The sequence below is a fragment of the Piliocolobus tephrosceles genome, chromosome 19 (assembly GCF_002776525.5).
Source record: "Piliocolobus tephrosceles isolate RC106 chromosome 19, ASM277652v3, whole genome shotgun sequence".
Classification (NCBI taxonomy): Eukaryota; Metazoa; Chordata; class Mammalia; order Primates; family Cercopithecidae; genus Piliocolobus; species Piliocolobus tephrosceles.
Window position 1 is genome coordinate 9,363,622 of NC_045452.1, and position 25,509 is coordinate 9,389,130.

The 25,509-nt window shown below is 44.6% G+C and overlaps 1 protein-coding gene and 2 long non-coding RNA genes across 4 annotated transcripts in view; 2 read left to right on the forward strand and 1 right to left on the reverse strand.

The window, feature by feature from the left end:
* LOC113219890 overlaps positions 1 to 20,001 on the forward strand; it is a 67,495-nt gene extending 47,494 nt beyond the window's left edge. The window contains exons 2-3 of one of the 2 annotated variants that reach the window (XR_003306864.1): positions 17,172 to 17,220; positions 19,336 to 20,001. This is a non-coding gene — a long non-coding RNA (uncharacterized LOC113219890). The remainder of the gene's footprint in view (positions 1 to 17,171; positions 17,221 to 19,335) is intronic. The other variant, XR_003306863.1, reaches the window with a different exon arrangement.
* On the forward strand, positions 4,295 to 6,534 carry LOC111525356. The gene is made up of 3 exons (XR_003306865.1): positions 4,295 to 4,323; positions 5,370 to 5,432; positions 6,500 to 6,534. It is a non-coding gene; the product is annotated as an uncharacterized LOC111525356 (long non-coding RNA).
* The window catches only part of TTC28 (tetratricopeptide repeat domain 28), a 496,632-nt gene continuing 482,870 nt past the window's right edge, over positions 11,748 to 25,509 (reverse strand). The window contains exons 18-22 of the mRNA XM_031934623.1: positions 25,134 to 25,210; positions 23,352 to 23,375; positions 22,415 to 22,544; positions 18,899 to 19,006; positions 11,748 to 17,495 (exon numbers count right to left, since the gene is read on the reverse strand). Coding sequence (XP_031790483.1) covers positions 15,865 to 17,495; positions 18,899 to 19,006; positions 22,415 to 22,544; positions 23,352 to 23,375; positions 25,134 to 25,210 — 1,970 coding nt within the window. The 3' untranslated portion in view covers positions 11,748 to 15,864. The remainder of the gene's footprint in view (positions 17,496 to 18,898; positions 19,007 to 22,414; positions 22,545 to 23,351; positions 23,376 to 25,133; positions 25,211 to 25,509) is intronic.

Genomic DNA, 25,509 nt, shown 5'->3' on the forward strand with positions numbered 1-25,509 from the left:
CCCAACCTTCAATTCATTTGTCAGTATGGACCCAGTTTCCTACTTTATTTGATGGGTTATAATTTATTACTAACATTATTTATTTTGATACTCAAATTGTACCTGATTTGGCCAGTGGGAGTGCCTTCAAATTGTCACCTGTGCCCTTTTGACATGGCCCAGTCATTCTTTGAGTACTTCACCTTCTGATATGCAAGGTGTTCCAGCTCTGCCTGAAACCAGTCATTTTTCCAAGGAGCCCTGGTTCCGTTTAGTGGAGAACGGTTTTTAGAAGCCAAGTTCTGGGTATTGGGTGCTTTCTTACTATTGGGGTGTTGCTGCTGCCAGGCCCTCCCTGTCAGAGCTAGGGAATATATCTGTATGTCTAGATTGATTGATTGATGCAAACCACAAGCTTGCATCAATATTTCCAATTCTAATACACACCACATAGGGTTCATTCTAGTTCTCAACATCTGTAACGCCTCCAACAGTGAGAAGCCTCACTCCCATGATGCAGCATAGATTTGTGTATTTGAGCAGTCTCCTGTGTGTAATCCATCCCCATTGCCACCACCACTGCCCAGTAGGGACCCTCCCTCACCCCGCTCAGGCTCCCACACCACACACAGGTGTGGGCCACTGTCACTCCTCCACATGGGTGTTCTTCTCACCCTGACTGTGCTCTGACATCCTACACTGCCTTCCCTACCCTCAAAGGATGCCCTCCTCACCCTGGCCAGCCTCCATCATCCCTCCCAGGCCACCACAGCTCCCCCACAACTCAGCCGCCTGCCTTGCTCATAGCCATCTGAGGGCTTTGTTCTGAATGTTTTGGGAAGGAGTAGAGGAAGTGCCTTTTGATAAACAGAAGTTCATCTTATTTATGGTTTGTGTGTGTATTTAAGAAATCTTACTTTGAAAATCGTAAAAGTTTTATTTTTCATATTTAAGGCTTTAATTCAACTTTTTTATATATGGTAAGAAGTAAAGATCCAGTTTTTCTTCTTTTGAAATGAATATTTCTTATGAAGTGGTTCTCCACATTATTTATTGAATAACCATATTTTTCCCACTGATGTGCAAATAGCAACTTTACATACACATGTGTGTCTAATTCTGGAGCTATTAGCCTGATTTCCTGGGCTAATAATTACCACATTATCTTATGTACCATAACCTTGGAATCAGCCAGGGTCTAGTCAGGAAAACAAACCTCTCTAAGTATGTCAAGCAAGACTGGACTCAATGTGACCAAACCATGGGCAGGAAGGAAGATGCGGGAAAGTAATGGCTGCTTCTCAGGTTTGCTTCTGACTTTCTGAGAGATGGGAAGATGGAGACACCACAGAAAAATCTCCAAAAAACTCAGCTGTCCCCAGTACCTAGGCCAACCAACACTTTATTTGAGGTATTCATCCATGTTGTTGCACATTGCCATAATGTGTTCTGTTGTGTAAATACACTGTCGTTAATTTACACAATAGGCGATAGTCCATTTTCTCAAATGTTTTCTTTATAGCTACCACTTTTTATGTCCCATTTAAGAAATGTTTGCTACCTTAAGATTATGATGGTAGGTAGTCTCTTGTGTTTTTTTCTGAACAGTTTTCCTAGATTTTTCTGCCTTTTCTCCTTATCTTTTATATTTAGATATATAATACACCAATAATCGATTATTTATTTATTTATTTTTATTTTTTTGAGATGGAGTCTCGCTCTGTTGCTCAGACTGGAGTGCAGCGGTGCTATCTCAGCTCACTGCAAACTCCGTCTCCCAGGTTCAATTGATTCTCCTGCCTAAGCCTCCCAAATAGCTGTGACTACAGGCGCATGCCACCACACCTGGCTAATTTTTGTATTTTTAGTAGAGACAGGGTTTCACCATGTTGGTCAGGATGGTCTTGATCTCTTGACCTTGTGATCTGCCCACCTCGGCCTCCCAAAGTGCTGGGATTACAGACATGAGCCACCGTGCCTGGCAAGAACTGGTTTTTTATGTATGGTATGATATAGAGGTAAATATTAAGTTTTAAAAATGTGTATTTGGCTAACCAAGGTCCATTTCTTGCAAAGTGTATTATTTCCCCACTGGACAGCACTGTCATCTTTGTCACAAGTCAGGTGACCACATATGCGTGGGTCTGCTTCAGAACTTCCTGTTGTGTTTCATTCATCTGTGTTTTTTTAATCCTTGCACCAGTTCTATTCTCTTAATTATCATAGCTTTATACTAGAGCTTAGTTTCTGGCAATGTAACTTCTCCAGCCTTCTTGTTCTTCTAGACTGACTGCCTTGGATATACTTGGCCCTTCTGCATTTCCATATACATTTAGAATCAGCTTGTTAATTTCTGCCAAAAACAAACAAAACACTGCTGGGGCTTTTAATATCATTTATGCATAATAAAATGCAGAAATATTAAGGGTACAATTTAATGAGTTTTGGCAAATGTCTGCACCCATGTAATCAACACTTTAGTTAAGATCTAGAACAGAGTCATCACTCTAGAATGTTCCCTCATGCTCCTTTCAAGTCAATCCCCATTTCCTACTAGAGGCAACCACTCTTTTGAAAGATTTCCGTCATCATAAAAGTAGGTTTCGACTATTCTAGGACTCTGTATAAACGTACGAACTGTTGTTTTTTTACTTATATTGCTCAATATACAGTGTTTTATATTCACTCATGTTGGTGGGTATGTCAGTTCATTTCTTTTTGTTGTTGAGTATTCCATTGTATGACTATACCAAAATTTGTTTATCCATTTACCTGGTAATAGGCATTTTGTTTTTTTCCAGTTTGTGGCTGCTATTGATAAGGCAACTATGAACTTTATTGGATGAGTCTCTTTGTGGACATCTCTTATCATTTCTCTTGAGTGAATTCTTAGGTGTAGAATTGGACTGGGTGATAGAGTTGGTGTATGTTCAATTTTATAAGAAACTATCCAGCTGTTTTCCAAAGCAGTTGCATCATTTAACACTCCCACTAACAATATGTGTGAATTCTAGTAGCTCTATATACTCATCAACATTTGATATAGTCAGTCTTTTTAATTTAGCCATTCTTAAGGTGTGAAGTGTTTTTTTCATTGTGGTTTTAATTTGCATTCCCTGATAACTTATTAGTCTGAGTACATTTTCAGTGCTTGTTGATCATTTGTATATCTTCCTCTGTGAAGATTTTGTTCAAATCTTTTGCCTTTATTTTATTGTTTGATGTTTTATTGTTGCAGGAGTCTTATATATATTCGAGATACAGGTCTTTTGTCAGGTAAAGGTATGACAAAAATGTAGCACACATTTTGTCTTCTAAGCTGTGCTTTCCTTTTCATTTTCTTAACATCTTTTGAAGAGAAGACAGTTTTAATTTTGATAGATTTCCATTTATTAAATTCTTTCATGGTTAGTGCATTTCATGTCTTAAGAAATCTTCGCCTGACTCAAGATCAAAGACGTATTTCCCTGCCTGAAGCTTTATAGTTTCAGTTTTTATATCTAGGTTTGTGATCCACCTTGAACACATTTTTTAGTATTATTTGAGGTAATTAAGGTTTATCTTTTTCTAAATGATATGTAGTTATTTTAGTGCTATTTGTTGAAAATATTCTTTCTCGCATTGAATTGCCTTGGAACCCTCTGTTGAAATCAGTTGACTGTATGTTTGAACTCTGTTCTCTCCACATAGTCTGGACTCTATTCTGTCCCCTAAAATACTTGACCATATGCCAGAATCGCATAGCATTTACATACCGTAGCTTTAGAGTAAGTCTTGAAGTCATCCTCTTTTGCAAGTTTGTTTTCACTTTTCTAGATCTTTTGCATTTCTGAATAAGTTTTAGATTTAATTTGTCAGTTTCTAGTGAAAAATCTGCTTTTTCCTGCTAATATTTTGATTGCAATTGTGTTGAATCTGTAGATCAATTTGGGAAGAACAGCTTAACAATATTGAGTGTTCTATCCATGAACATAGTATATCTCTCTATTTATGTATGTCTTTAATTTTTCTCAGCATCATTTTATAGTTTTCAAAGTAGAAATCTTGCATGTCGTTTATTAAATTTATATTATATATATATTTTATCAACTTTGAGGTATAATTTACATAGTAATTTACAAATGCTCTCATTTTAAGTATACAGTTTGTGTTTTTAATAAATTCATTTATGTTTATTGATGCAATGGTAAACAGAATTGGTTTGCATTTTATTTCCCAGTATTTATTGTTAGTATATAAAAAAATTGCGGTCACCATTGGATGTGATGTCTCTTCATTTTTTTTTACTCTTGAACAGTAAATATCCTCTATTTCTTCATGACATTGATGTGTTGAAGCGATCAGGTCAGTGGTCTTATTGCATTGTTTATTACAGTGGCCATTAGGCACATATGGCCATATCCATGTACATAAAATTAACATTAAAATTTTCCTTGATCACACTAACCTCATTTTAGTTGCTCAGCAGTCAGATGTACCTAGTGGCTACTGTATTGCACAGCACAAATTTTCATTATTGCAGATAGTTCTATTGAAAAGCACTGTGTGGAGTGGTGGGGTGGCCCCACCTTCTGGATTTGCTTCACTGTTCTCTTATGGTATTGTGTAACTTGTTCAAATAATCCCTGTATTTATAGAAAATTGGAAGTTATACATATATATCCAAAAGCTTACTTAGATCCAGATTAAACTTTTATTTCAAGACTACCTTAGGTGATGCTGTACCCTTTATATTGCATTACAAAGAACTAAGAATTAACCACTAGATTTTGCACGACGGATGTAGCTATTGGTCTTATGTGGGGCCAATAACCTGATTTGAGGGGGTAGTTCAAGAAAGAAGGGAAAGAGTGGAGTTGGAGACACCAAGTATAGACCAATTGGGAGCTTTGTATTGAAAGGAGAACGGAGAAATGGAGTGTTAACTGGATGGGGATTAGTACTGAGTTGGGGAGCTATAGCATATTTATGTGCTGGTAGGAATGATTCATCTGAGAGGGAAAGCCTGACAATGCAGGAGAGACAGGAGAATTATTAAAGCACTGGCCCTCAATAGGCAAGGGACAGTGGGTGGGTCTGGGCTAGTGGACATGTTGGCCATGGAGAGGGACCCAGGGGCTCTGCCCACAATAATAGGAGGGAAGGCAGAGCATAAGCTGCTAAGAAGGGATATGGGACTTCTCTGTTTATTTCATGTCATACTGTCCAAGACTGTACAGTACAAGACTGTACAGTAGTGGCCTTCACTGTAAGGCCCCAGACCTTCATGTGTGCACTTTTATGACCTACGTATAGCTCTTCTTCCTTTGCTGGCATTTCTGTCTCAGTTTGCCAGACTCTACAGCCTTCCTCCCCACCCCATTTCTAACTTGCTTCTTTTTATGCCATAGATTCAAACATCCACAACTAAGGCCATTAAATTACAAAAGAAAAAAAAAAAAAAAGACTGCCATGTAAGTTACCCTAACTTGGAAGTAGCTAATCCTGAAACTAGCATGGCCTGCAACTTGGCTACTTTGGGGACTTTCTTGGTCTCCCTCCTAGTGTCTTTGCATCTGTTCTGCCTTCCTCTTCACTTCTCTCTCTGCTTATGCGTGGCTTTTGCACCTCTGTCACCCTGGGCTGCACGTGGTCATGGTGGTCCACAGACCTCAGTTTACATCACCAGCTTTTGGGTCTTGCTTCAGCTGCAAAGACCGAATCTTGTCCAGATGTTCTGGATTGAATTCATGTGAAAAGGAATCTGGTTGGCCAGTTCATGGGGCACGTGGCGGGGGGGTGGTTTCTGACCTGTCACAGGGTTGGCTGGGCCGTGCAGGCTGTTTCCCGCTCTTGCCTAGTCAGCTGCAGCTGGGGGAGTAGAGTCCTCCAGTAGGAAACACAACTGCCTGGGTTCACAACTCCCTAGGCTGGGCTGAGGCAGTTCTAGGGACGGGTGGTGAGTGGGTGGGTAGGGGCACAGTGGTTGTGTTTTCATTCACCAAGCTGTTTAAATTGTATCATGAAGACAATGGCATGTAAGTGAAGTGCATAAGCTGTATTTTATTGACTTGTTTTTCTCTTTTTTTTTTTTTGGAAACACGGTCTTGCTCTGTCACCCAGTCTGGGGTGTGGTGGCATCATCATGGCTCACTGCAGCCTTAACCTCCCAGGCTCTAGTGATCCTCCCACCTAAAAGCCTCCCAAGTAGCTGGGACTACAGGAGCAGGCTACCATGCCTGGCTTATTTTTGTTTCACCATGTTGCCCAGTCTGGTCTCGAACTCCTGGGCTCAAGCAATTCCCCCCTTTTGGGCCTCCCAAAGTGCTGAGATTAAGGTGTGAGCCATTGTGCTTGGCCTGTTTTATGGACTTTCTAACACCTGTTTTAACTTTCTGCTTATTTTTTATTGGCTGCGTTCTACTTATAAACTCTGCGCAAATATTTGTGGAATGAATGGCTTTTGAAATAATAGATAAGAACTGCCTTTTTCATTTTGACCACATACTAATTTTATCTTACTTTTGCATTTTTGGTTTAGAATGAAATGGCTATACTTCAAGAAGATCTGTACAGGAAAAAAAAAGACTGTTGGCAAAATGCTGCCAGGCAAATCAGAATTCAAATCCCTTTACCTGTCTTAATTAACTAAAAGCCTAAAAGCATAGACTTTAAGTTCTGCTCCTGGGATTTAAAGCTTAAAACTTTTTCTTTTAAGTAAATATATTGGCAATATTTATATACTTAAGAATATTATTATTCCCTGAAGCCCAAATGCATAATTGCTACAAATTTAATAAATATCTTGAGATTGGATGAAATGCATTTGAAAAGCAAAATGTTTCCTTAATGCCAGTGTGTCCCTTTAATGTGTTTGGCTCCAGATGTTTGGCCTCATTTGCTGGAGTGGATGCAGCATTAGCCTGTCAGTTCCCTGCTGTTTGCCATTATTTAGGAGTATTAGAGGCTGTAAGCATGCATGCTTATTGGGAAAGTTAGAGAAAGGCTTTAAAATAGAGGAAGGTACCAAGCTGCAGCCCCTGTCCAGAACATCTGAGGTTAAAAGCAAGACAACAAAGTGACTATAAATCAAGCATTAGAATCCTAAAAGTAGCTGCAGTAGCTAAGAGCAGTCATACTTGTAACCATCTTTCCTATTAGCTGTCAACTGAGATCCCGAAGCACAGAATCAAATCTTCATTAAGGGCCATTCTCTCATTTGGCCGGGCGCGGTGGCTCAAGCCTGTAATCCCAGCACTTTGGGAGGCCGAGACAGGCGGATCACGAGGTCAGGAGATCGAGACCATCCTGGCTAACACGGTGAAACCCCGTCTCTACTAAAAAACACACACACAAAAAAAGCTAGCCGGGCGAGGTGGTGGGCGCCTGTAGTCCCAGCTACTTGGGAGGCTGAGGCAGGAGAATGGCATAAACCCGGGAGGCAGAGCTTACAGTGAGCTGAGATCCGGCCACTGCACTCCAGCCTGGGTGACAGAGCGAGACTCCGTCTCAAAAAAAAAAAAAAAAAATGTATTCTACAGTGGAATATACAAATTCCTTAGCAGTAATAGGGAACATATATTGGATTTCCTAAAGAATTGGGGCCCACACTATTGTGTTCACAAATCCTTTCCTTGCATTATGCCTCATTAACCTTTCATACTTAGATGTAGTCTGTAGATTATTGTATTATACTAAAGTAAAAGTCTACTTTAACACCAATGGCAGGGTATAGTTCTTATACTGTGTCTTAAAAAATGTAGAACCACTTGGAATTCCCTTTACATTGACATACAAACTTTATTTTCTTATAATGGGAAGATAATAGATTTTGCCCCTTGTATAATTATAGTATAAACCATAGAACTCATCCACCCCAGTTCTCAGGGTCAAAATGTTCTCCAGAATTTCATGCTTAATATAAGGTTTTCTGCATGTGAATGTGTTTATAGGTATCCCTTTAGGGCCAGAGCTCTGGTCTCTTAGGAATACCAGTTTTGTGTATATTAGCAAAGACCAACACTCCCAAGTCACTAACGCATAGATCTACTTTTCAGTTTGTGTTTTCTTAGTTTTCAAAATACAGAGGTTTGCTGGGGGGTGTGGTGCGTGCCTGAGGTCTCAGCTGATCCAGGAGGCTGAGGCAAGAGGATTGCTTGAGCCAAGGAGTTTGAGGTCAGCCTAGGCCACATAGTGAGAGCCCCATATCTAAAAGTAAATAAATAAATAATAAAATAAAATAAAATGGCCGGGCGCGGTGGCTCAAGCCTGTAATCCCAGCCCTTTGGGAGGCCGAGACGGGCGGATCACAAGGTCAGGAGATCGAGACCATCCTGGCTAACACGGTGAAACCCTGTCTCTACTAAAAATACAAAAAATTAGCCGGGCGAGGTGGCGGGCACCTGTATTCCCAGCTACTCGGGAGGCTGAAGCAGGAGAATGGCGCGAACCCGGGAGGCGGAGCTTGCAGTGAGCTGAGATCCGGCCACTGCACTCCAGCCTGGGCGACAGAGCGAGACTCCGTCTCAGAAAAAAAAATAAAATAAAATAAAATAAAATAAAATGCAGAGATTTAATGGCCAATATTTTCTTTAGGATTTTTATGTCTAGGTTCACACATGGAATGGTCCTATTGTTTTCCTCTACTATTCACTGGTTTCAGAATTAAGGATGGCATCTATGAAATGATTTGGACATCGTTTTATATTTTCTAAACAGTTCATTTTGAAAAGAGAGACTAGCTGAAAAAAACTCCTAAAAGTTTGGTGAAATACACGTAAAACCGCTTGGGCCTGCTATTTTTTGGAGAGTTGGATAAGGGCAAAAATAAGGCTAAAATGATTACCATTTTAGTTTAAGTTTCTTTTCCTTCTTACATCAATTTTGGCATTTTATCTTTTTTCAAAACTTTTAATATCTTTTTCTAAAAGTTTGTATAATCTAATTTATTATTGTGTAATGGCTATGTTTTTCACTTGTTCTTAAATTTATTATGAAGTAGTTCAGATATATAAACGAATTGTAAGTCACAGTCGCCCACATCCCGCTCCTGACGCTAATTCTACCGCCTTTGAGAATTTGACGCTAATACCACTCCGCCTTTGAGAGCCCTCATTCCCAGCATTTCTAGATACCTCCACTGCGTGTATGCACCTGGACCCTGAAAGGCGATATTTTGTACTTTCATATATATTGGCATAAAATCGTTCATAGCGTTTTCTTATTCTTTGATCTTGGCTGCATCTTTAGTTATAGCCCATTTTCCTTCCTTTTCCCTCTTTCTGACTGAAACGCACGCACGCCCACACACATGCACATACACGATTACTGTTCCCAGAAATCAGTGTAGTTGTCTTTTTGGCAAGCTTTGCCCTTCTTAAACTTCTATATTGTCTTCTTTTATTTCTTCTATATTGTCTTCTTTTATTTCTGGCCTTTCTTATTTCCTCTTTTCTCTGTTATTCTTTTTCTAACTTCTTGGTCACCTAGCTCAGTGAGTAGTTTTTGTTCTTTCCTAGCATACCTCGGTACTCTAGTGTCACAGCACCAGTGTCCTTCTTGGTCGCTTGGGGTTCTTGTAGTTACATAATTTAAATATTACCCTTGAATATAAACATTTAGGGCTATACATCTTTCTTTAATATGTTGTATTCCACTAGTTTTATGGAATTATTTTATTCTTTACACATATAATGTATACTTTTTCTGAAAATACCATGTACGCAGAAATAAAAATAATTGTAATTTTATTTTATTGGGTGAAAGTGATAATGTTTCTAATCCACTGTGCAAATTCTAGGCGAGTATAGAAAAAATAAACACCGCCGTCCTGTAGGTCTGGAGGTATCCACCTGTTTTGATATGTTGTATTTTCCCGTTTCTATTTTGAGTTCTTCCATGGGTTGTATGCTATGTGGTCCATTTTGAAATGTCTAAGTGATTGGCTGCTTTTTAGTTATCCTCGTTATTGATGCCTGACTTAATTGTATTGTGCTCTGATTATGTGGTAGTAATTATTCAATATTTACTGAGACTTGCTGTGTGGCCTGTGCATGGTCTATTTTCATGAAATATTCCATGTGTGCAAGTGAAGACAGTGGATCACTATCCGAGACTGGGTTCTCCTTAACTGCATTTCAGAAGCCTGTTCACAGGATTGTTTAAACCTGCCACATGCTTTCTAACTTTTCGTCTGCTTGATCTATCAATTATTGAGAGTAGTGGCTTAAACCTCCCATTATGATAATGTTTTTTCAAACTTGTAAAACAAATTTTCTTCATGAATTTGGAGGCTATATAGTTAGCTGCATACAAATTTAGAATTTTGCCCTTTTGCTGAGTTTATCATTAGGAGGTGGATCTTTGTTTTTATTAGTGCCTCTTATTTTAATATCTAGTTTGCCAAGCCTTTTACTATCAGCCATTTGGGGCCCTTATGCTTCGGTGATTTTCTTTTCAAATAGCGTATAGCTTTTTAAAGAGCATGTGGCTTATTGCCATCATCTGTCAATCTACTGCTTAATTGTTTAGTTCACTTACATTTATAATGATTACTGATATTTTTCTTTTGTCTTTTTTTATTTTAATTTTTGTGGGAACATAGTAGATGTATATATTTATGGGGCATGTGAGATGTTTTGATCCAGGCGTGCAATGCATAATAATCACATCGTGGAGAACGGGGTGTCCATCCCCTCAAGCATTTATCCTTTGTGTTACTAACAAACCAATTACACTTTCAGTTATTTGAAAATGTACAAGTTCATCTTATATTTGTCCTTTTAGATGGTTTTTGTTGTTCCTTCCTTTTTCTTTTTTGAGGCGCAGTCTCGCTCTGTCGCCCAGGCTGGAGAGCAGTGGCCGGATCTCGGCTCACTGCAAGCTCCGCCTCCCAGGTTTACGCCATTCTCCTGCCTCAACCTCCCCAGTAGCTGGGACTACAGGTGCCCGCCACCTCGCCCGGCTAGTTTTTTTTGTATTTTTTTAGTAGAGACGGGGTTCACCATGTTAGCCAGGATGGTCTCAATCTCCTGACCTTGTGATCCGCCCGTCTCGGCCTCCCAAAGTGCTGGGATTACAGGCTTGAGCCACCGCGCCCAGCCTGTTCCTTCCTTTTTCTATTCCTTTACATCACCAGGGTTTTACAAAATGAATCTGTTTCTCTTCCACTAACTAGTTTGGAAGTATAACCCTCTACTTCAATTTGTGTGTGGAACTACATATATTTAGCTTACTCTAAAAATAATCTACAATTTGTTCCTAAACTTACAGCACTTTAACTCCCTTGTTTTACATATTATTGTCTAGTATTTCTTGTTATCCAAATGAGACATTACTCTTTTTATAAAGGCCATATTTGTGTTCATTTATTCACATTTACCCAGTTCTTCACTATTCCTTCATGCTTCTCACACTTTTGCATATAGAATTATCTTCCTTCTTTCTGAAATACTACCTTGGAAGTTTCGTTAGATGATATAGGGATCTGGTGGTGATGAACTGTTTTTGTTTGTTGAAATACGTATTCAACTGTAGAACTTTCTGGCCTTCCAACTAGGAGTAGCATCTAAATCACCCCCCACCGACAGTGTCCCCAGACCAGAGACGTGCGGGACAGCTCTGCTGCATGCACGGTTGTGCTCTCTGCTTGGTGGATGTGAGGCTATGGTGTAGAGATGGGGATAAAACTAGAGAGATACGTGCTCAGTAATGACACACAGCCAACTCCATGTGCTGCAAAGAAATCTAGACAGTGTGGAAAGGGTGAGAAAGTGATCCAGATACAGCACTTAAAACCGAGGGAACTCATGCTTTAATAGACACTGAAAATCACAAAGGAGGAAGGCCAAGTGCCTTAGCAATCTCAATAAAAATATGAAGTTCTTTTTACATGGTAAATTTCATAATATAAAAAGTTTAATGTCTGGAAACCGTGTAATTTACAAAAAAAGTCCACGTAGGCCAAAGATGGCTAACACTGCATATAAGAAACGTGAATGCCAGTGGGAAGGTGTCTGAGGAGGGGCGGGACCACAGGTGTCCTGACAGGAAACATCTTTGAAGGATGTGGCACAAACAAGGGCCCAGTTCACAAACCAAAGGTACACTCAGATAGAACAGCAGAATAGGTGATGAAAATTACACAGTTTCCACTTGTTGCCTACTTACTGAAAGCAAACCAGATTATTGCATGGCATTTTTCCAACCTGAACTGAAATTCTCAAGGCTACAGTTCTTCTTGTGGGTCTGCAAGTGTGTGTGGCCGGGAGGTGGCAGGATCGGCATGGCCGGGACTGGCTGCAGTGATCACGTGCTGGAGGTCACTGGGTCGGAGAAAGCAGGATCAGGACAGCGTGAGTGGCACCTTCGTCTCCTGCTAAAACCCGGCAAGTTTCAGTGTGGACCGTGAATTTTCAAAAAATGGAATGGAGGTGAAAACTATTTCATTTTGTGCTACACATTAGTGTGGATCAAAATGTAAGTTTTAGTAGCAATTTTTCTCTTGGTATTTTGACTTAATTAAAAAATCAAATTAGTTGAGTCATTTACTGGAGAATTAAGAAAGCTTTGACTCCCTTGCTCTGTGGTCCTGCTGAGGTTTCTAAGAGAGGGGAGTTGTACGGCTTATCGTCATTGTATTTACATCTGATGGAGTAGCAGAGGGTGGGACATGCCAGTTTAAATATATGCAATGCTTTCTGCAAATGGTAAGCCAAAAATTGTTTTGTAAATATTACTCACATCCATGGACTCCTCCCAAGTGGGACAAAGAGCCAAGGGCTACACAGGAGGCATTTTGTTTCATCCACGTGGCCCTCACATACCCGGGCTCCCTGGATGCCAGTCAGTCTATCCACTACCTGACTTGCTGTTCCTAGACTGGAGAAACAAAACATTATTCCATTTTCTGTCATCTATACCAGGAGTCAGCAAACTTGTTAAAAGGCCAGGTATTGGCCGGGTGCGGTAGCTCACAGGCGGGCAGATCACCTGAGGTCATGAGTTCGAGACCAGCCTGGCCAACACAGTGAAACCCCGTCTCTACTAAAAATACAAAAATTAGCAGGTCATGGTAGTGGGTGCCTGTAATCCCAGCTACTCAGGAGGCTGAGGCAGGGAGAATCGCTTGAACCCAGGAGGAAGAGGTTGCAGTGAGCCGAAATTGCGCCACTGTACTCTAGCCTGGGCGACAGAGTGAGACTCTGTCTCAAAAAAAAAAGCCAGGTATTAAATATTTTATGTGTTGTGGGCCAAAGGCAAAATCAATAATATTATGTAATTACTTATATAACCCTTTAAAAGGGTAACTTAGCTCATGGCTATGAACAACCATACCGCTGACCAGACTTAGCCTGTGGGTCATAGTTGCCAACCTGATGTACACAAAGAAATCCTGGTGAATTATGCAATTTCCCTTAATTCTAAGTGCATACTTTTTTCAGTGTAGCCTGAAACATTCACTTTGATTTTATGATTTTACATCCATTTTACTCATATAGGAACACCAAGACGGACATACACATAAAGTGGCGGTGACTCTACAGTGGCCTCTAGACTGGTCTATCATTTTATCACTTTTGTTTTCCCTTCTTTGAAACTTAGACAGAATAAAACCACATAAACCATTTGGCTCTTCAATATGAAACCTAAAACAATAATGTACATGGGACTAAAACCAGGTTAGAGTCCACGAGTCCTCCTAACGGGCTCAATAACCACAGGAAGCGGCAGGATGGTGGGGGTGTTTGCTAGAGAGGGCAAGTAGGGCGGCACCCTTCCCCTCACGGAAGGAGAGCACAGACCCCAGAGCTTAACCCAGGGATCCTTGGCACTTGGGAAAGAAAGAGGCTGAGAGATTTGCTAAGAGAGGGACAGCCTACCATCTGCATATGGATTTTGGAAACTTGAGGTTTACTTTTCATTGTTAAGAACCTGATTTTGCTGTCTAATGCACAGTGCTATAAATTTGGTCTTCACTTGCTACACTGGTACTTTTATTACCATTTTTCCCCTACTAACATAAAGAAACCCTCATAATTGCTGGCTTCTTTATAAAGTACTTCGCTTTCAGTGTTGGGATCAGGGCTAGAATGTGACATGCTTATTGTTGCCTTTTGTCAACATGGCTGCTGGTTAAATTAAAAACCCCTAGGATGGAGCTCAGGAGAACACAGACTGGATAAATATTATTCTTCTTTTCAGAGGAGTACACTGAGGAACAGGTGAGACTGTCAGTGTATGCTCAGAAGCTGAGATCCCACCCATGGTTAAAACCCCCCAGCTGGGGATCCTGAGGTCAGTGCCCCCTGCCAGGCCCCTCAGGTCTGCTCCATGTGCTGCTGCTGGCCCAGGCCAGGTGGCCGCCACCTTCATGAGGAACCCCGTAGTGAAGTGGGTAGGATTTTTATTTTAGAATTACCTGAAAGATACTTATCTAAATTCTCCAACTAAGTACTAATATGACCTTCAGCATTTCCTTTCTTTATTAAAATAAATTAATGGTTACCCCTAAATAGATGATTCCCTTGTCTTCCCTCAAGCTGGCAACAATTTAAGTTACTGTCAGAGCTGTAGGAAAAGAAGTCCACCTTCACTTTTTAAGATATATCTCTTTCTCCCTGATTGGCCAAATCCGGGATGGCCCTGCTGCTTAGGATCTGGACTTGTGGCTTCAGTGGTGGGGGAGGGGCCAGTCCTTCAGACAGTAGGAGCACAGCAGGCTGGCCAGGGCCAAGGTGAGGGTTTTGGAGGGCAGCTCACAGAGGCAGGTGCTGGGATTGTGGGGACCTGGCAACAGATTTAGATATAAGACAACTGAGGGACCTGGAGTTGGGAAAAGAGAATAAAATTCAACAGCTAATAAAAGGGAACAGGAGCTGGAAGGCGGGATAAATCTAGTTAGCCTTGGAAATTTGTTTTTTTTTTTTTTTTTTTTTGCTTTTTTTGTTTTTTTTTGCTTATAAGGAAACTGAGTCATTTCAACCTTTCCTTCCAAACTTGATAATTACTTATTGATGACTATTCAAAATTTGACATTTTAAAAAACTTTTTGAGCTTTTAAAAATAATAGCTATAAATGCAAAGTACTATTGATAGTAAAACCAAGTTGTTTATCCATGTACAAAAAAGGTCAATACTGTTTTAAAAGCACAAAGTTGCATTTTAAATCACAATTGCATAGTTCTAAAATGCCTGGATAAAAGTTACATCATTTTTTTTTTAAGAAAATTCAAGTTTGGTTGACAGCGGGACCCAAAGGACATTTGCAGAGGAGAGTTCAGAATGGAAGCGCTGTTTCAATGTGAATTATTGCATTGTTGTTGAGATATTACACTATCATGAGACCAAAATTGCTACAATTTAATTACAAATCATTGGCATTTTTAAAACCATTATTCCATTTTTGGCTAATATAACACTTTCCTGTAGAATTCAACTGAGAGAAATTTCATATATCCCACCCCCAACCAGCCCCCGAAAGCCTTAGAAAAAGCTCTATTTGTATTTCTGTGTATAAAAGGTACTGCATATATACCTCTTAGCAAAATATGTGCTCCCTTTCCTCTCCCTACCCCAGAACCATGATCATTTTTGTACAAAATCCTGGTGAAGAATCATATCAAAGATGAGAAGCAGGGAGTTCAAAGGTAAACATTTGGTGAAGTGTGTAGGAAATTCCATGAGCCTCCTGTACCAGCCCCATAGAAGTCCTGGCTTTTGGTGAATGTGGCCCAGAAAAGCCACCAGTGTGTGTGGCAGCCTTTGGACGTGGTCATGCCCCTCGCCCAGAGAGCGCAGCATCACGAGGGTGCTGGTGGCTGTGGGGGGACTGCACTCGGAACGGCTGAAGCAAACGCCAGGCCCCCATCTGCCGGCTGCTCAGAGTCAGTGGGTATAAAAGATGCTTTAGCATTTGGAAGAAGGGAAGAATCTTCCTGGGGACAGGAACTTGTAGCCATTTCCAGAAGGCAGTCTCAAAGGGCGCGCAGGGGCTGCGGCGGGAGGGCCGGAGGGCAGCGGCAGTGCGCCCAGCGAGGTGGTCTCGGTGCGCCAGTGTCCGTTGGGAGGGGCTTTTGGTGGAGCTCCCTCATGCTGCTGCAGGGACAGCTCCTTCAGTTCAAGCTTATCCACTCCCTCCTCCTTCTTATTGTGCCGTGGTGACAAATTCAACAGACTGAGGACATCTCTCTTAGAAGTCATTGTGCCAGGAGCCCCCCGGAAGATCTTCATTGGCCCTGTGGAATGCTGGGGTGTGCTCTGCCAGAACATCTTCAGGTTATGGACAGCCTGCACCTTTTCATCAATGGCTGCCATTTTCAGTTTGTCTATGTCAGGAGCGTCTGCTGGACTCGAGCGAGCCGATCCAGCTGAGGAGTAGGAGAGAGCTGGGGAAGGTGCACTGCCAGCAGGAGACTGGTGGCCGGAGCTTGGGGACATGTTCCTTGGGGATTTGGAAATGTGAGCGCTGTAAGGAGAGCTGGGGTACTTCAGTTTAAAGAGAGGCTGGTCCAGCTGGGAAGTCTGTGAGTCCGAGCCGGGCGATGGCCGGCCACTGTTCTGGCTGGGGCTGTCTTTGATGGACGTCTCCGAGGTGGTGGGGCTGCTATATCCAGAACTCACTTTGGGCAGGGAGGAGCTCCTGGCTGGGGGCTTTGGTTTAACAGTGACTGGCGATGGCTGACTCTTCTGATGGGAGAGGACAGGCCTGCTGAACGCGCTGGTTTCTGACGCTCTGAAGACGGCAGTGCTGCTGGGCGCCTGAACACTGTCTTCAGGGTTATTACTCTTGCTCACCTGGCCGCCGCTCCTCTGAAGACGCTCCACCGCAATGAGATGACTCTGTGTTTCCTCTAGAATTTTCTGGGCTAATTCTTGTGGATCAAGTTTTGGATTGCTTTCTTCTTGGGATTTCACGGTACTGTCCGTTTCTGTGCTAGACTGGTCTGATTCTCCTGTATCTGAGCTTGCTAGTTTTCCCACCTTTTGGAAGGGTGAGTTGGGGCTGGGAATCAGAGTCATTTTCACTGGAGAATTTGGAGTGCTGATGCTCCCTTTGGAGCTCACTGAGACTCTCAAGCCTCCGGTTGTCCCAGGTCGGGGTTGTTTGTGGTCTGGTGAGAAGCACATGTTTCGGTTTTCTTGGTAGGTCGCCAAGGGCTCGTTACTGATGATAGAAAACCCTTCATATTCTTCTTCATCTTTGTTGCCTGCAGGGCGGGTCTGGGGAGGCAGCTGGCTCCGAGGCAGGGTGGATCTCTGCAGGTAAGTGTTCTTGGACCGGTCATTGTCCTGTCGTCCTCCGGGGCCTCCACCTTCTGATCCACCCTCAGGTTTGGAGACAAAGCTCATTGAGGAGGCAATGGAGCTCAGACTGTACACAGAGATGGCGTCTGAGGCAATGCTGTCGGCACTGGTGGGAGAGAAGGGGGGGTGCTGGTAGCCCAAGGGCAGGGCATTGGAAACAGACTGAGCAGAAGCAAGAGACTCCAGGGAGGAGGAGCTGTCGAGGCTGAGGCGCTTGGGTAGCTCAGTAGAATCTAAGTGCAAAATACAAAGGCCCAAAGGGCAGTTAGAATTCTATATGGTTTTGATTTTTTTTTTTTTTCAAAATTTACAACATCCTTATATGCATAGAAGCTAGCAAAGAATTATGCAAGAGCTACTTATATACACTACTTGAATTAATCTTACAATCCTCAAAAACATGGTCCTGTTAGAAAAAGTAAATCTAAAGTAGGGACAAAATCACTCTAGGAGAGCTCACAGCCACACACACCCCCCCCCAGGCCCCCATCACCATGGCCCATCTCCACTCTGCTCCCTGTCACATGTGGGGTCAGGGTAAGCAACATGACCCTGTATCCGCCTTCCTCTGAGGAGGGCTGGCTGTGCTCCTGGGGTGGGGGCCCTTTGCTCAGCTGGGGCATGTGAGCAGTCTGTGACATCTTCTGCCCTCCTTTCCAGCTCCATCCCAGCAAGTCCCTCTGGCATCATCTACACTCACTTTCCACACTGCTTCTCCCCCATTCTCTCAACTTACTCCATTCTGGTTTTTGTCCCTGTCATTCTTATAAAGTCGCCAATGAGGTCCACAGTGCCAAATCCAGAGTCCATTGCTCAGTTCTGCAGTGGGATACACCCTGCCCTCACCACCCCCTCCCTCCTCCATAGGCCCCTCCTCATCCTTGTCATTCTGAGACCTGGAATGCCCACAGGACACATTCCTCTTCCCCTCTGACCCTCATGCACCCCGGGTGACGCCATGCACGTTTCTGTCTCCATGCAGACCTCTCCCTGAACTCCAAACTCACATACCAGCTGCCTGCATGGGTGCCTAATGGCTATCCCCAAACTGAATGTGTCCCAGATGGAACTCAAGCCCATTCCTCCTGCCACTTTCCTGACCTCAGCAGAGGGCAATCCCATTTTTGCAGTTCTTCCAAAAACAAAAAACAAAAAACAGAATATCACTTTGACCCATCTGTCATGACCTTCAGCAGATCCCGTTGGTTCCACCTACAAACCATAATCACCTCCCAAGCCAGCATTTGTTCTTCCCACTGTAGCCAGCTCGGCCCTTAAGAACATCAGTCAGGCTGGGTGTGTCCCCAGAGCCTGGAAATCTCCTCCGAGGCCCACGTGACCTGAGGGTCCACTCCCATCAGGCCCTGTGGCCCCACAGAAGACAGGCACACCTGTCGCCACATTCCCGTCTGCTCTGCCACCACCATCTCGCTTTCCAGTCCCTTGCCCTGCTTGAGCACTTGCCAGCACCTGTACATTCCAAGTGCCATGAGAGTAGGGAGTTTTTGTTTCCTGCTCCTGAACAGTCCCTAACGGTTCCCTAACATACACAAAAAATGTTTATTCACTTTTCTTCTGCTTCCCAAAAATGTATGTGCTGGTGTTGGCCCCCAGGGAGAGCATGGCAGGCTCTTACCGAACAGAGACAGCAGGGACTGGAGCGCGAAGTGCACAGTCTGTCGATTAGCTTGCTTCCCGGTTTTCAGGATTACTTCCTCCTGACCAACTTCACAGAGATCAAAACCTAAAGGAACAAAGAATATAAGCATCTGCTTCCTTTGGGAAGATTCCAGATCTTGAACAGGAGCGCTGTAGGGCTCCTTGTGCAACTTCATGGAATGCCTGCAAGGCCCTTCAGAAGCATTTGGGCCTGGGGCTTCCCCTGTCTGCACAGAGGTTGGTCATGTGGCAGAGGGGTCGGGCTGCCCCACCCGGAACATCCACTCTCCGCAGCCCCCATTTGGCGTGTGTGTGGCTCTCACTGCCTGGCTCTCCTCTGTGCCTTCACGGAAAGCACTATGGACCAGAACTGAGAAAGGCTCACTCACATGTTTTTTTCCATTTTTTTCACAGAAGTACAGTCTATATAGAAAGACTGTCCAGGACAAAAACTGGCCACTCCATTCAGCATTGAGAGCAGTATTTACAGCTGGTGCATGGTAAGGTGAAGTTTCTCAAGGGCAAAGACAATGCCTTCATGCACGTTCAGTGTCTGCCCCCGTGGGCTTTGAAATGAGTGCCGACAATGGGGAATCTGCAGTGACTTCTCTGCCTCTGCCAAAGCCCAGTGCTGCTCCCTAATTCTAAGGATTCTAATGAGACTCAGAGCAGGTGTAACACAGGACGTGGAGCTTCCTGAGGCTGGCTAACAAGCTGTGGACAATTAAGAGACATTATAGGGACACCAGCAAGTATGTCTCCCTGGGGAGAAGCCAAGCGCAGATGCTATGGCCACAGACGATGTGGTTTGGCCCTGTGTCCCCACCCAAATCTCATCTCAAATTGTAATCCCTGGATGTCGAGGGGAGACCTGGTGGGAGGTGATTGGATTGGTTCATGATAGGGAGTTCTCACGAGATCTGGTTGTTTGATAAGTGTCTGGCATTTCTCCTGTGCTGTCTCTCCTGCCACCTTGTGAAGAAGGTGCCTGCTTCTCCTTCGCCTTCTGCCATGATTGTAAGTTTCCTGAGGCCTCCGTAGCAATGCAGAACTGAGTCAATTAAACCTTTCTTTATGAATCACCCAGTCTCGGGTAGTATCTTTGTACCAATGTAAGAACAGACTAATACAGATGGGGACCACAAAGCAAGAATTTAGGGCCTGAAGAGTCTTCAGCATTGAAAATCTTCACTCAAGATCCCTGGTCCCTGGGTAGATCACTGAGCTCCCCTGAAAACACTGCAAAGTGCTGGGTACCTACAATGCCACACCCTCTCCTCTGACCTCACAATGATAAAGTAAGGGGGCCTGTAGTACACGATGCTACTGTCAGCATGCTGTGTGTGTCATGACTCAGCCACAGCACATTCACCAAAGGAGAAACCCCTCCCTCTCTTGCCTGCCTAGCCAGCCAGCCTTGTTACTTGTACTCGGGGATTTGGAGACGTATCATTCCCTTAGGAATTAGGTTCACTAGAGGAGCATTCTGGTCTCTATGGGACGTTTTCCTCTCTGAATTTGAAAGTAGATAGCCCCTGAAATCAACAGGAAGACATGCTCAAAGAACTCAGCATTAAAAACAAATAATGAATAGTATCAATGTAATGCTTGCATGAGAAACCTCTACTTTTACCAAAATGATTTAGATGGGGTTGCTGAGAACTGGGTCCTCGCCATCTCTGGCAGCCCATGCTGGGTTGTGAAGGTGTGTGCTTACTGCTGAGGACTGGAAAGGGGGCATTTCTTGGAGCCTTGGAGCCCTGGGAGCGAGCCAGCCACCTCTCTCCAGATGACAGGCCTGCCAGAAACCACTGTCCTCCCCGAGCTTTTGTAGTCAAAAGGCCGTAAAGGTCGCAAATGCATGCAGGCTGACTCGCCCCTTGAGTATCAGTGGCTCTTGGAAAATACGGAGAATAACTGGAACATTGACTAACATCTCCCATAATCCCAACACCAGAGACAGCCGGTGTTAAGATTTTCTGTGTTTCCTTTTGTACTATTCTTGATGTATCTGGCAAAGGGACCTCAAAAGCAGCAAGTGTGCAGAGGAGGAAGGCTGGCTCCACCACCCCCACACCAAAGAGAAGCTCAGGCTCCATGAGGAAGAGAGCTTTTCCTTTATAAAGCGAGCTCTTGGCCAGATGCGGTGGCTCACGCCTGTAATCCGAACACTTTGGGAGGCCGAGGCAGGCGGATCACCTGAGCTCAGGAGATGGAGAACAGCCTGGGTAACATAGCGAACCCCTGTGTCTACAAAAAATACAAAAATTAGCTGGGCATGAGTGGTGCATGTCTGAAGTCCCAGCTACTTGGGAGGCAGAGATTGCAGTGAGCTGAGCTCGTGCCACTGCACTCCAGCACCCCAGCCTGGGTAAGACTGTCTCCAAAAAAAGAAAAAAAATGTTGTGGTTGTGCCTTCGTCTTGCGGACTCACTTGTGGCAATGCCCCCAAGGCTTGCCCTACAGCTTCTCACAGAAGTGACAAGAGAAGCATCCGGATGGGAACCCGACCCTTCTCAGTCTAGCCTCCATCTGCTGCTGCCTACATAGATATTTACTACGTTTACGCCAGGAAAATGATGCTTTAAACCCACAGAAGAAAAAGCATGTAGGCCAGGAGTGGTGGCTCACGCCTGAATCCCAGCACTCTGGGAAGCTGCATGGAAGGGTTGCTTGAACCCAGGAGTTTAAGACCATCCTGGGCAACATGGTAAAACCCCATCTCTACAAAAAAGGTTAGAAAAAAATAAAAAACCAAGTAATGCAACCTGGAAAGGATGCAAGCTTCTAATCCAAGGGGATTCAGATCCACCCGCCTCGGCCTCCCAAAGTGCTGGGATTACAGGCGTGAGCCACCGCACCCGGCCCGAGGTGGTTTCAATAGTACTGTTTTCCTGCCAGTTTTGAGTACCCAGGGACAGAGGACAACATTGAAACCAATATTATCTTATGACTCTAATTTTAGTTTTCTTTAGCTCCTAATAACACTTGACCTCCAATAATACTAGAGTCTAGCAGGTTCATCTTAAGGTAATGGGCACAAATGAGACAGATGAAATCACAGTGCAGAGGAAATGGCACAAAGCCATTTGTGCCATTTGGGAATCCTGCTAAACCACTACAATCTAAGTTAACTTTTTTTTTTGGAAAAAAAAAAAAAAGAGAGATCCTCCTGCCTCAGTCCTCCTGAGTAGCTGGGACTACAGGTGTGCACCACCATGCCCGGCTAATTTTTTTTTTATTTTTGTAGAGATGGGGTCTCCCTATGTTGCCCAGGCTGGACTCAAACTCCTGGCTTCAAGTGACCCTCACACCTCAGCCTCCCAAAGTGCTAGGATTACATGCGTGAGCCACTGTACCCAGCCTGATTAACTATTTTAAAATAATATTTAAGAAGACACTAAGATACTTTGCCCAATAGAAACCAGGAGGAAAAGCAGTGATTTAAAAGATGGAATTAAAGAACCCACTAAGTCAAGGATGCTCTGCCTACCTAGAGCTGCCAGGAACTCGTGACATCCCGGGAGCCGCCACAGCTGGACGCTGATGGAGACCTGAATGGGAGCTGATGCCAAGTCCTGCTCCTTCTCACCAGCCTGGAGCTGAACCAGCACCTGGTGGAGCTGAGGAAGGGAGGACAACGTGAGCACCCTGTATCTCCTTCCCCTCCAGCCCTCCTCAAGACTTGACCCATTATTCTTATGTCACCTGTCACTGGCATCGCTAATGACCCTCACAAGTGTAGCATTTGAGATTCTTTTCCAGGTGCATTCATACCTACTGTCCTGCTGTCCTCTCTGTGGGAAGCTGATGGGGCAGTGGGGCAAGAGGCTGTGTGGGGCAGGAGAGGCTGTGTGGCCTCCTGGGGCTGGGGCCGGGTTCTGCTTCCAGCCTCATGTCTTCCCTCAGGTGTGGGAGAGCCTCACAGGAGAGGCCATGGAGAGTAGAAGGGGTGAGTTGGGACCGGCCACCTCCCTCTTTCTTAAGTCATCTTTGGGATCTTGAGGTGGATGGCAAAGAGGAACCTGGTTACATCTGAGAGCCTCACAGCTTGACGAATAACCCACGTGGCCCACTCGAGTGTCCACTTCCTTTCAGATTTCAGGGTCTCTGGCCTCTCCTCAGGGGTCTGTGTGTGGGTTCACAGAGTGTCACTCACTTAAAGCTGGTTCTGCTCCTGCTGTTGTGGTGGACCTTAAGAGGTCAATCAAGGACACAAGAAGGGTGGAGCAGGAAGAGGGGAGCCAGAGCAGAGGAGGGGACAGGCCGCCGGAGCCAACGGCAGTGGGCATCTGCCTGGAGCGCCACAGCCTGTGTGGCTCTGTTTGACAGCACGTGCACCCCGAGCTCAGAGCCTGCCCAGGGGAACTCGGGGGTGGGTGGGTTGAGGGGCTCACCTGACAACAGTTGCTACTTAAAGTAGTACTCACCATTCCAACCATATTTTTAACAGCCTTCGGCCAGCAGATTATAAGAAAAAGAAAGAAAAAGAGAGAGAAAGAAGAGTTTAGACTCAAGCACAGGCTGTTATGCAACATGAGCTGATCACTGTTTAGGAAGCGCCACACCAGGCCCGCGGCTCTGACCGGGAGGGGAGAGGAGCAAGAGTCAGCAGGGGACACACAGGAGAACGGACAGCCACACCCAGGCCAGCCGCGTGCGGATCCAGGGGCTCAGGGGCAGCAGCAGCCAGGCCTCCCTTCCCAGCCAGTAGAGGCTCAGGAGGGGAAAGAGCACAGCGGGCGTTTGTAGCCAGCTCAGGAAACCAAAGTCCCTGGTTCCCGAGTGACCCAGGAAAGATCCACCAGCTGCCACCACTGGGGGCAGCCTCGGGACACATCCCTAGGGCCCGACAGCATATCAGGCAGAAAGTCCCTGTGTTCCCATTAAAAGCAAGAAATTAAGCAACTGGGTTTTTTGGCCTCTCAGCACAGCCCTGCAAATGGAATATAATTTTGGCTTTCAGATTTTTGTAGAACACAGACCTCTAGACTGCCTGGGTTCAGGATGCTTTAGTACACAATATCCTGGAAGTGTTTTCCTGATGCTATTCAACAAGCAGGCATAACACACTTATTACAAAATGAGCAGGGACTCAGCCAAGGGTACAGGTCACTGCTGGTTCTAAGTTCCAAATCCATGTGGAAACAGCCCCAGGTAGCACTCAGAGTTTCAGAGGCTAATACTAGATGGAGCAGCTTTATTTCTCCATAGAAATATTTCTGCTTAAGTGAAATTTGCTGGCAAATATCTCTAACAACAACATATATTACTTTTTCAAATTGTTACACTCCAGAATGGCCAGAAAAGCAGCTCTGTGCTCTTCAAGGGCTGCTCCAGCCTCCAGAAGTGCTCCCACAGCTGTCCCCCTAGGGCTTGGTCCAGACCCTCACTGGCCAGAATGCAGTGGTGCAGCATGGGTACTAAGAAGCTCCCAGGCCAAGCTGCAAAGGACCCACATGATGCTAAGAACTGGAACCCTCTGAACTCCTGAACTAGATCCATATTTTCCTAAAAGAAAGCACATCTGCTAAGCAGTATCTTGCATTAGAGTTGCTCCCGTGTTCACTGCTTTGCCTCAGTGACTATCTTGTTTCGGTATGGTAAGTACTTTGATCAAAGAAGTATGGGAACACCTGCAGCTGTCCTGGCAGGCTGGCCCCACACCTGGTGGCTTGGGGAGGGTGGCTGTAACACTTGTTAATCAGCTGAAAAAGTTGGTGGTGAGGAGGACAAGGTTCAGGAGACCACTGAATGGAGATTTCAGGAAATGCCCTGAGACCACAGGTGACAGGAGCCCCATAAGCATCCTCTGAAAACCCTTGATGCTCAGCACCCAGTGAGAACACTATGCAAACCTGCCCCGCTGAGTCAAGCACCCAGCTTCACCCTGGGGTTGGCCGCATAGCTTCATCAGGGCCACAGGTGCACCTGACAATGCCAATAGTGGCCAGTGTCTGCTGGCACGGCCTCCCATCCTGGGAAGGGGCAGTGCCGCTGGCACGGATGCCCTGGCATCATAGATGGAAATAGCAGGTAAACAGCACTTGCCAGGGAGGGCTATCCTCTTACTGCCAGCCCTCACCTTCTTCAAATCACAAAGGCAATGAGACTGCATTAATTTACAGGTTCCTATTTAGGGCCAAGTTGCTCTGCCTTTCCAAATCAGCATGGGCCTCAGGCCCTGGCTCAGCCCTCCAGGCTCGACTTACCCGGCTGATGAGCTGCTCTCCCGTCTCCGAGGCAGTGATGAGTTTGCAAAGGGCTTGGAGGGCAGGATTGGGCAGACCTAAACCAAGGAAAAAGGGTAGAAGTTATTCAGAAGAGCCTCTGCACCCAAAAACCTTCCCAGGGGAAAGAACCCTAACTCCTCGGCATCGGTGGCATTTTTCAGAAGCTCAGCACAGCTGGACATGTGTGTCTGTGTGTGACTTGGAAAAGGACAGTGTGGTCTCCCAGGAAGGTGGGTAGAAGTGGGGTGAGTCCTGACCCTGCCACAGTCCTCTAGGCATGGCCACACCCCAAGGACCCAGGCAGCACCACCCCGAGTCAAGCACCCAGCTCTTCACCCTGGGGTTGGCCGCACAG